Genomic DNA, 10,808 nt, shown 5'->3' with positions numbered 1-10,808 from the left:
CTTATTATTTGATAGAATTATGATAATATATCATCATAATTTTTATGATTTAGAATTATGATAATATATTAACAAAATATTAAGATAATCATAATAATCTTATCATGATTTATTTTTCTCAATAATATTCTTCCTAATATGCACCCATAAGATGGTGTTTCTGTCAGAGACACTAATCTTAAATCGAAGTAGAAAGAATAACCAGTAAAACAAAGGCTTGATAAGAACATCTTCAAATTGATCAAAAGATAAGACATGAGAGACGCATAGTTTATCATTTTGAAATTTGTCACAGACAAGTTGAAAATCAATGCTTCATTTGACAATGAAATATAGAATTAGCATGAAGATATGTTGCTTTGATATTGTGATAATATATAGATGGACGATCAAATAATATGACAAATAATTCATATAGTAATGATTAAATCTAACAAAATCTAGTAGTTGTATTAACCACTCGATATTTAGCATCTATAGAAGATCTTGTAATAGAGCATTGATTCTTAAACTCCAAGAGATTCGATTGTGACCAAGAAGTATGACATAAGCACCAGTAGATATCCTGTCATTCGTATTATTTGTTCAATCAACATCCAAAAAATATATGAAGCACTAGATGAGAGTCCTTTCGAAGAAATAAGCTATGATCAATGGTGCCATTTAAGTATCATAGTAGGTGCTTAATAATTGTCGAATGGTTGAAAGTAGACTTATGTATAAATTAAGAAAACTTATTTACTGTATGTGTATGTTTGGATGAGTGAATGCCAAATATTATGGACTACCAATAACTTTATGATACTCAATAGCAATCATTAAAATTATTATTATTAGATAATATAAGAGGAACACGATTGTAAAGATTGACGTAGTAATAGAATTGGCCTTGAGTATTTTGGTGCAACTAAGAAGATCATGAATATAATTCTATTGAGAAAGAAATAAACTATTTATCGTGTGGATAACTTGAACACTATGAAAATAGTTGAGGGGCCTAACATCTTTGATAGAAAACTAGTTTCCAAGCTACTAAATAAACTGATTAATTATTGACTTATTACTAATAATAATTAGGTCATCCATATAAACTAGTAAAAATATGATAATACCCTCAAGAGAATAAATAAATAATAAATTATCATATTGAGAATTATGAAATATAATTAAGACTAGATGTATTCGAAATTCATGATACCATGAGGGGCTTGCTTGAGACTATAAAGAGCCTTACGTAACTTAAAGATATATTGAGAATAATTATGATCAATAAAACCTTGAGGTTACCTCATAAATATATCTACGAAAATATGGCCATGAAGAATTGTATTATTCATATCTAAGTGTCAAAGTTCCCAATTGTTAGACAAGACAAGACATAAAATAATACAAGTTTTTCTTGACTTCATAACTCAGCTAAAGGTATCATGATACTCGATGTCAGGCTATTGATGAAATCTTTTTATAATAAATCTTGTTTTATATTTATTAATGGACCGATCAAGATTTCATTTGATATGAAAAACTCATTTGCACTCTATAAGGTTTTAACTTGAATTCAATGGGATCAAGTCTCATAATCATTATGTAATAAAGTAATATATTCTTTAAGCATAGTTGCTCATCATTCAAAATATTTTAAGGTTTGGTTGACAATAGAAGGCTCGTAAATAAAATTTTAAGATTATTTTATAAAAATAAAAAATATTTATTTGGTTTAAAGACTTGAGTTTTAGATCCAACAATCATCGGACGAATTGATGTAAGGTCAATGGCATCTTCAGGACATATTTAACAAAAAAAAAAGTAAAATAGGAGATATTGAAACTAAAGCTTATTGTGAATTCTCCTAATACGTGATACTTTCATGAGGTAATTAGATAGATGAAATAACCTATTATTCATCATGCACCATTGAGGAAAGACTTAGTGGATTCCGAAGTAGATAAAGTATTTGGATTGATGAGTGATATTAATATTTTAATCGAAATAATAATATGAGATGGCTCATCAATTTGGAGACCCAATCCATAATATTATTGAAAGTTAGTACAGGTAAAAGAGAGTCAAGTAATTTATAAAAAGAAACATATTCCACAATATCAACATACAAAAAAATAAAGATTCGTTTAGTTGATGGATCAAAATATTTAAAGACATTTTGATTCGTATAATATTCAAAAAAATTATATGATTTTGATCGAGCTTCCAATTTATTATCGATGTAAGGTTTTAACCATAGATAATATAAACATAAAAAAAATAATTTACTATAGTTAAGAGTGGATTTAAATACTTTTTTAATTGGTAAAATCATATTGAGAACTGCAATGGGCATACGAGTAATAAGATAAGTTGATATGACAAATACATGAGATTAAAATTAAAAAGGTAATAAAGTTGAAGTAAGGAAGGTAAGAAAGTTAAAATTAAAACCGGTTTAGGTGATGTGTTGATTGATAATGACGTTTCGTGATCCCATTGTCAAAGAGTACGTAAAGGTTTAAGAAAACAAGATATTTTATTAGTTTCAAAAAAGTTACAAAGCTTTTAAAATTCACTATTATTATTATAGTAAAATAAAATAATGGATCATTGAATGAACTTTTCAACAATAAACTTGAAATTTTTAGATTTTTATTTCATAAGAAATAACCGCATATACTTTATGAAATTATCAATAAAAATAATATAATAGTTAAATCCATCATGAGATTGTATCGGTGAAGGATCCCAAATATCAAAATATATATATTCAATAGGTAAATTACTTATGAGAAAGGATATAGAAAATGAAAGCTTGTACATTTTATTATATTTACATGAATTACATAAAAAGTGATAACAAGAAGATGATGATGATGATGATAATAAAGGTAAATTACAAAAATGAACAATATGATTTAGAACTTTTGAAAAAATAATACCCTAAGCAATTGTGTCATTCTTGAAATAAAATTTTGATGGTGGGCAAAGCAAAGATAAATTTGGATGAATATTGTATAACAGTTGGCTACTAAACTCTATCAATATTCAACCCCTCTATAAGATATGTTCTCGTATTGAGATCCTTTACAACAAATGAAATGGTAAGAATTCAATAGAAATATTATTAGAAGAACATAATTTAAAGACAAATGTTATGTTTTTATTCATATTAGAAACACAAAGAACATTAGAAAGTAATATAAATGAAGAGATAGAATATTAAAGTCAAACTGATGAGTAGCCTAGAATTAACAAGTTAGCTTGATGAAGGTTGAAAGAATTGAGCAGCAAAGTAAGCACACGATGGTGAGAATGAAAACAAGGTATGAAAGTTGAAACAACCAAAGAATAGTAATTTATAAGCAATGATATTTCTTAGCAACATGGCCTTGCATGTTACATATTTGACACGTGACTTTGTAGTTGAATTATTGCCTAGATTTATTGATAGTTTTGTTATTTCCTTATTGTATGTTACCTTTGAAATGATTGTTTGGATAATTCTCTTACTAGTTGTGAATCTTGCTTTTGTTGCTAGAATTAATTTTATTAGTAAAATTGACGATGATAAAAGTAGTATCAGAAGGTAATGACTCTTGCTTAAAATAAGATTTTTAGAAAGCTTACCATGAAGTTCTTCAAAAGATATAAGACTATAATGGGGACGAATTACAGCAAAGATCTCCTTGTAATCTGAACTAAGACCATTTAATATATAAAAGATGATCTTTTCATCAAAGATCTCCTTGTAATCTGAACTATGACCATTTAATATATAAAAGATGATCTTTTCATCATCAAGAGGTACATCAACAATAGCAAATGCATTTATTGAGTTTTGATAGTTTGCATATGGACAGAAATAAATTGTGTGCCCTTAAAAAAGTGAGAGGTTTTTAAAGTTACATAAGGCGACCATAGTTGGCATACATTGTTGCAAGCTTGGACCATACTTCATAATAGGATTTTGTAAATGCTAAGTAAAGAATGATTTGAGGAGCGAGAGAGATAGGTACTGATAGCACTTCGAAGAAGATGATCTTGATGGTTCCAAAAAGTGTATTTAGAATTAACAACTTTAAGATTATTCTCTTTGATCGTTTGTGGAGGACAAGTGATGGTATCATCTACATAACCCATAATATTATAACCGACTAAAAGAGAATAAAATTGAGTATACCAAAAGATATAATTTATGGGCACAAGTTTGAGAGGTGTTTGGACTATAACGTTAATCGAGGCCATACGTGACTAGTTGAAAAGTCATTACTAACCATGTTAAAAAGTAGATAATAAAATACTCTTATAAGAAAGACAGACTTGCTATAGTATAAAGTTCTAATATCATGAAATAAATAATTAACTTAAATTTTAATTGATAGTGAGTATGAATTTATATACATAAAGAGATAATACAAAATATATAATTATATTATTTTTTCAATCAATAATAAATATGAAATATTTATATAAATAATTTCTAGGAGATTATGTTAAGATCATGATCCCGATAGAATTATATATTTTATAATTTTTATAATTTAGAATGATAATAATACATTATCAAAATATTAAAAAGATCATCATGATTTATTTTTCTCAATAATATTCTTTTTAATACCCTAATGTATTGATTGTGTTTTAGAGCCCTAACAAGTGCCTCAAAAACACTCCTAAGAGACGGCCAACACACAGAAGGACAAGTCTACAACCGCAAGATCGAGATTGCCTTCCCTAAACACCACATACTGTGACTAACCAAGGCAGTCTAGAAGAACCCTAATAGATTGAAGACTGAGGGAATCCGACAAATACCCTTGTTTCGTGTATATAATGAATCTCCTACATGTTTCTCTTAGGACCAGCAGAAATACAAACATGGCTATCAACTTTCATGGAACAATGCAGCCAATCCACCTCCGCTGAACCTAGACACATTCATGGGTTATATGGAGGATATATAGGGAATCCATATCTGTTGTCCTGCCAGAATCTTCGTGCAGTCCCCAACCCTCCAGAAAAGAGTTCAAGGCGTTGTTGGATTCTCCTTCACCATCCAAATGTCCCATTGCTGTTGCTCAACTTGCAGTGATGCACATTCCCTTCGAGGGTTAAAGTTCAGGTTCAAAGAGACGAGCAAGAGAACCAGGTAAAAGCCAAGTCAAGTCCCACCTTCTCTGCACGCATGAAGCCTTGCATGGCATCTTTGAGAAAGAGACTCGCTGAAGGTTCTATCACCCTCTTCTTCCACGTAGATCATCACACCTGAAGGTGTCCAGGTCCATTGTATGTAATATATGCCCTGCGACTCTCAGATAACTCGACCGTAGCTTCCACACCTGGAGAGAGTAGTAGTTCTAAGGAGATGAATGGGAGGCCACCTTCTCTATAAATAGGCCTCCGTAGCAGGCAAGCCTAAGGCAAGCTGGTTGAGAGGGAAAAGAAGAGTTGGATGTCATCTGGAGTCCCTCAAACGCTTCAGTAGGGCTTTCTCAGCTTAAGCCTTAAGCATGTCCTCACTGAAGTGTTTGGGGGAACTCTGGGTGTCACTCAACATGAAGCTCTCGTGTGCCACCGTCTGACATTATTGTTCCTTTGGCTGTAGCTCATCTTGGATGTTATTTCTTGGTTACGTGCACGAGAGGTTTAGCACATAGTTCTCTCTTCTTGATATGATCTTTCATCTAATTAGTGTCATGATCTATGTCTGAATTATCAGTTCATAGAGACCCCCTTAATCCTTTTCCTTTTTCTTTTTTTGCTTACAGATGATAATTATGCAAAATGAGGCGCTAAGGAAGTCTATAAACTTTAAGACATAAAGCAATATACTAAAGGAAAAGTAATAGATGCAGAGTTCATTCTTCTCATGTTTTTTGCATGACCATAATTTTGTAGATGAGTTTATTTCATATAACTGCATACTTTTAAATTTAAATTCGTAGGCTGATGAATCTTTTTCTTTTTTCTGCTTTTGCTTCATGCAAATTACAACAATCATGAAAATAAATAATAAAAAAAGAAAATTTTGTCTGCTAACTGTTGCATACATCAGAATATTGGAGATAATTATCTTGCAAATTTTATCTTAGAGAAAATTAGAAAGAGTGTTGAAGATACCAACAAGCATAGGGTGAGTTTTTTTCAGACAATTTCTTGCTTCAGAACAAGCTATATATATATATATATATATATATATATATATATATATATATTATGGATGGTGTTGACATTATCACCCACCAATATAAGATAACCATACTGCAAATGTATAAGATAAACAAGCAACATATGAAAGTACATGATGTAGTGTTTCTTCATTCTTGGGGGCAATGAAATATCAACAGAAATAAGCTGTCAACACTGCATTTATGAGGTGCCAATTGCTAATGATGATTCAAGCATTTGTGCTCTTCATAAGTAGTCAATTGGTTACCTATCTTTGCCTCCTTGAAACACTAATGACACACTTTAAACAATATAAGCACAATCATAGAGATAAGAAAAAGGCTGTTTCATCTTTTAGTGTATAATTTAACCAAGCAAAAGTGTTCAAGCATGTCAATAATGAGAACCTTTTTTTTTTTCATATGATTTGGTATGACATAAGAAACTTGTGCTCCTATATTTTGCAGATATCTCAAAGCAAAAAATTTGTCTCAATCATCCCAGAAATTAAGCCTTAATCCACACTCACAAAACATTCTTGAAGAATAATTCTTTATTTTTTTTTCATATGATTTGGTATGACATAAGAAACTTGTGCTCCTATATTTTGCAGATATCTCAAAGCAAAAATTTTGTCTCAATCATCCCAGAAATTAAGCCTTAATCCACACTCACAAAACATTCTTGATGAATAATTCTTTACATGGGAGGAAAATTCAGAACTCCTAAACTCAAGATACAACATCTTGTAAGCAAGTGTAAGAGAAACATGGCCAAGAAACAAGGCAAACAAGCTGAGAGAGAACAATCAAATGATAAGCACCAAGAAAGAATCCAGCTAGTTTTTAGAGGATGATTAATTTGATTTAAAATTATCGACAGAACAGGTCCTGGAGTTGTTCTGCACACCACCTCGGTCTCTACCTTCTAACTATGACATGCCATTTAGTCTCTTTCCTATTCTTGCCTCGAACCCACCTTCTTTACGGTTCACCAAGCTGAATGGCATGTAGGTACCCAATAACCTGTCCCATATCGAGAAGAAAGGCTGCGAGTAGTTGTATTTTGTGCCGTGGAGTTGATGGTGGACATCATGGTAGGCAGTGTTGTTCTGAAAGATGATGTGGAAAATGTTCCCAGGCAGCCAAAGGCCACAATGATCGTCGACAGTCTTGATTACAGCAAAGCAGAAGAAGAATACAGCCGTCCTTGCAGTCATCCCCGAGATCAAGAATGAGATGGCTCCACCGAAGGTGTCGAGAAGAAGGCCCTCCAGTGGGTGATTGTAAAGGGCGCCGATAGCGTAAGGAACAACCAGTCTGTGGTGCTGGGAGTGGATATGGCGGTACAACAACTTGTTCTGGTGCATGTATCGATGAATAAAGTATTGCCATGTGTCCATTATCAACATAGCAACCATGATTTGGATAAGTTGGACAGGTAAGGATGGTTGAATTATGCTGCCTTCTCCACTTGGCTTAGCAGTAATCTGCAGTATGAGGTCGCAGACCAACATAAAAAAAACATCAGATCATAGTATTCTCGAGTTACAAATGCTATTTTTTAAGGCATTAAATCAGGCACACAATATCACTAAGTTTACGAGATTATCCTTTTTTTATTTTCTATGTTTTGAATAATATTATATTGAGTTTGTCTAGTTAATCGGATAGGAGCTCATTTAAGATTTCTTTATTTATTAGGAGTCTAAGTCCTGATAGACTCAAAGGTAGAACCCTTCAAATATAGATGTATTAGTTTTTTTTCGGGATATATGAAATATTATTCCAGTATTTTACAAACCCTAAGAGGTCGATTCTCTCAAAGTGATCAAGGAGGTCGATCTCTGATCAAGGAGACATTAAATTAGGCATTAAAATATTATATCATAGTATTCTCGAGTTACAAATGCTACTTTTTAAGGCATTAACTCAGGAATACAATATCATTATGTTTTCGAGATCATAATAACGTTAGGATCCTTTTTTATTTTTTGAGTTTTAAATAATATTTTATTGATTTTATCTCGTATAGGAGCTCATTTAAGATTTCTTTATTTATTATGAGTCCAAGTCTTGATAGACTCTGGAACTCTTATAGATGTATTAATTTTTTTCGGGATCTATGAAATATTATTCCAATTTTTTGACAAATCCTAGGAGACCGATCATCTCGAAGTGATAAGGAGGTTGATCCCCTCAAAGTGATCAAGGAAGTCGATCCCCTCAAAGTGATCAAGGAAGTCGATCCCCTCAAAGTGATCAAGGAAGTTGATCCTCTCAAAGTGATCATTCCTTTTCTTTCTATTCTTCTATGATAAAACCCTAGGGTTTTATCAAATAATTAGTCACTTCCATTTGTAATCATCAACAAATTTATAACCATGTTTTTGTACAAATGAAGAACCAGAAACCTGGCGATGACGGAATATAGAAAAAAAAAACATTACATTTTTTATTTAAAGACATAAATGCTTTGTCAATTATGATAAGGTCCATGGGAAAAGCCAAAGAAAAATTGGCAGAATTGGCATTCCAATAGGGACAAGAATGATTACATGTATTTAGTGAAAACCTATTAATCAAAGCCTAAATAGATTAACAGATACAAAAAAGCTTAATGGCCAGGGCAGACAGACTATACCAAAGGTTGTAAAAGATGTTGCACTTTGGGTTTCTGGTCCTACACTATTCAAGACCTTTCTCATCATATCTTGTATCATAAAAGACACAGCTACCTACCTGAGTCTGGACATCATTCCCTGTTTAATGTTGGCTACTTGTCAAACATTTATGATCCAGCCAAAAACAACAATCTGCCTGTCCTATCATCATTCCCAAACCAAATTTGATCAAAGATGCCACTACCAGCTATTAAATTTCTGATTGATAACCCCTCCCTCCCTAGTGATCAAACATGCCCTTATGTAGCAGTATTCATGTTCAACTAATGTTCCTAAATTGTTCCAAATTTAACAAGACAGAACAAATACAAAATCCACAAATGCTCGAGTATGTTATAGAAGAAAATATGAGGCGCACAGCAGTAATTATATCCCAAGAAAACAAACACAAAATAATTGTATCATTTATCAAGTGTTAAGAAGAGCTAAATGATAGGAAAAGATTCAACTGCTTTACAGAAAGGGAACAAAAGGCATACCATGTAAATGAGCAAAAGTGTTCTTAAGCATTAACCAACACAACCAGAAGTAGCAAATATGTATCATCATCATCTCAAACATTTAATGATATGCAATGCAATCAACTACTTTCGGACCAAACTTTTCAAATGATTATTTATAATAGAACGAGAAGAAATGCCATATAATCTGAAGTAAAAATGAAAAATAGAAACCCTCTGGTGACTCGTAAAACTCCCAAGTAAGAGCATAGGAAACAATAAAACAAAGAAATGGTACTCAACACTATCTATCTTAACACAGGCCACAATCTTCAAACATCTACACAACCTAACTACTTGATCAGACATGTAGGCTCTCTTACTTAGATAAGGACCAAAGACAACCAAAAGGGGCCTTATTAGAATCATTTGCCTACCAACATTTTTATTAGAATCATTTATCGATCAAGACAAACATTTTACATCCATTTTAATTGAATACTACACCATATACATCAAAATCTATACTTTCTTTTACGAAAAGAATTATTATGAGATCCTTCTTAATATTGACTTCATCTAGAACTAAATTTATGGAAACCAGATCAGTAGCCATTGTTTAAGGATTTTGAACTGCTCACCAAGAACATCAGCCCTGCAACCGTCGCCTGAACCAGCTGCTGCAGTAGAACTCCCTTGATCACGGAGGACAGAGGCACCAAATTCTTCTGCTCCTCCTCTTTCCTTGTGTGCAGCCGGTACTGGTCCAACGGCGGCAACAGCTGATACATTCCGGCGTATAGCCAATAAACCACGATAGGAGAAAAGGTGCCCATCAACTCATCGCTGATCCACCCTTCCCAGAAGACCATCTTCGCTGAAGCGGAGCACCAAGACAAGAACGGTTCTCTTTTGAGGCGGAAGAGCAAGTGCCAAGCAAATCCACACACAAATAAGGGTACAACAAACGCAGCGTCTAACGCATGATTCACGCAATAGAGGAAGAGACCTCGGAAACGTCACCTTGATGCGATTGATGGAGCCCGGAAGCAAACAAAGGTCGAATCTTTAGGAAGGGTAAGATAAAAACTCGGTGCGGATCTGACGAGAAACGAAAAAAGGTGGGAGTTTTGGGCGGCGGAGCAGAGAAGCGTAAAGGCGGCGCCTTTTTCCTCCCTTGCTTCGCCCCTCCCCCGTCTCTTGCGGCTGCAGGAATCAGAAAAGCGACCTCAAGCGACATGTAGCTCGCAGGTGCATCATCATCTTCTTCTTCTTCTCCAACCACCATGCTCTGGTGGCACGTATCTTTTGGTTCTTGCTTCCTGTTTTACCTGCAGGCCATAAATTCATGTAGATTATGGCACGATTTATCAGCATTTTGAAATGAGTGTTCGACTCCCTCTCGTTAGGAACAGCCCACAGGATGGATATCCTTTTTCCTGTTTCTCAATTCTTCTATATGCTTGTGGGTCAAATTGATAAGATTTCGAGTGATATGGATACTGCTATGCTGTTAGCAATCGTTTCAT

General features: G+C 33.2%; 1 protein-coding gene across 4 annotated transcripts; it reads right to left on the bottom strand.

Moving 5' to 3' along the window:
- Positions 1 to 6,772: 6,772 nt before the first annotated feature.
- Positions 6,773 to 10,743, bottom strand: LOC135609786 (very-long-chain aldehyde decarbonylase GL1-9-like). Of its 4 annotated transcripts, none has more exons than XM_065103426.1 (3): positions 10,303 to 10,743; positions 9,921 to 10,156; positions 6,773 to 7,645 (listed from the first exon to the last, which is right to left on the bottom strand). In XM_065103426.1, the coding sequence occupies exons 1-3, from the start codon at positions 10,565 to 10,567 to the stop codon at positions 7,088 to 7,090; spliced, it is 1,059 nt and encodes a 352-aa protein (XP_064959498.1). In that variant the 5' UTR covers positions 10,568 to 10,743; the 3' UTR covers positions 6,773 to 7,087. The 4 variants fall into 4 exon arrangements, with proteins under 4 accessions (XP_064959498.1, XP_064959501.1, XP_064959500.1 ...); XM_065103429.1 differs by having other exon boundaries at positions 10,289 to 10,440; XM_065103428.1 differs by having other exon boundaries at positions 9,921 to 10,188; positions 10,303 to 10,439.
- Between the last annotated feature and the right edge of the window lie 65 nt (positions 10,744 to 10,808).

Source organism: Musa acuminata, chromosome BXJ2-4, assembly GCF_036884655.1.
Source record: "Musa acuminata AAA Group cultivar baxijiao chromosome BXJ2-4, Cavendish_Baxijiao_AAA, whole genome shotgun sequence".
Taxonomy (NCBI): Eukaryota; Viridiplantae; Streptophyta; class Magnoliopsida; order Zingiberales; family Musaceae; genus Musa; species Musa acuminata.
This window is presented reverse-complemented; position numbering and strand designations above follow the sequence as displayed.

Coding starts and splice junctions, on each gene's coding strand:
- LOC135609786 (XM_065103426.1), bottom strand. CDS start 10,567: ATGGTGGTTGGAGAAGAAGAAGAAGATGATGATGCACCTGCGAGCTAC. Junction 10,157..10,302: donor GCTCCATCAATCGCATCAAG/GTGACGTTTCCG, acceptor GCTCCGCTTCAG/CGAAGATGGTCTTCTGGGAA. Junction 7,646..9,920: donor TTGCAGGGCTGATGTTCTTG/GTGAGCAGTTCA, acceptor CTCATACTGCAG/ATTACTGCTAAGCCAAGTGG.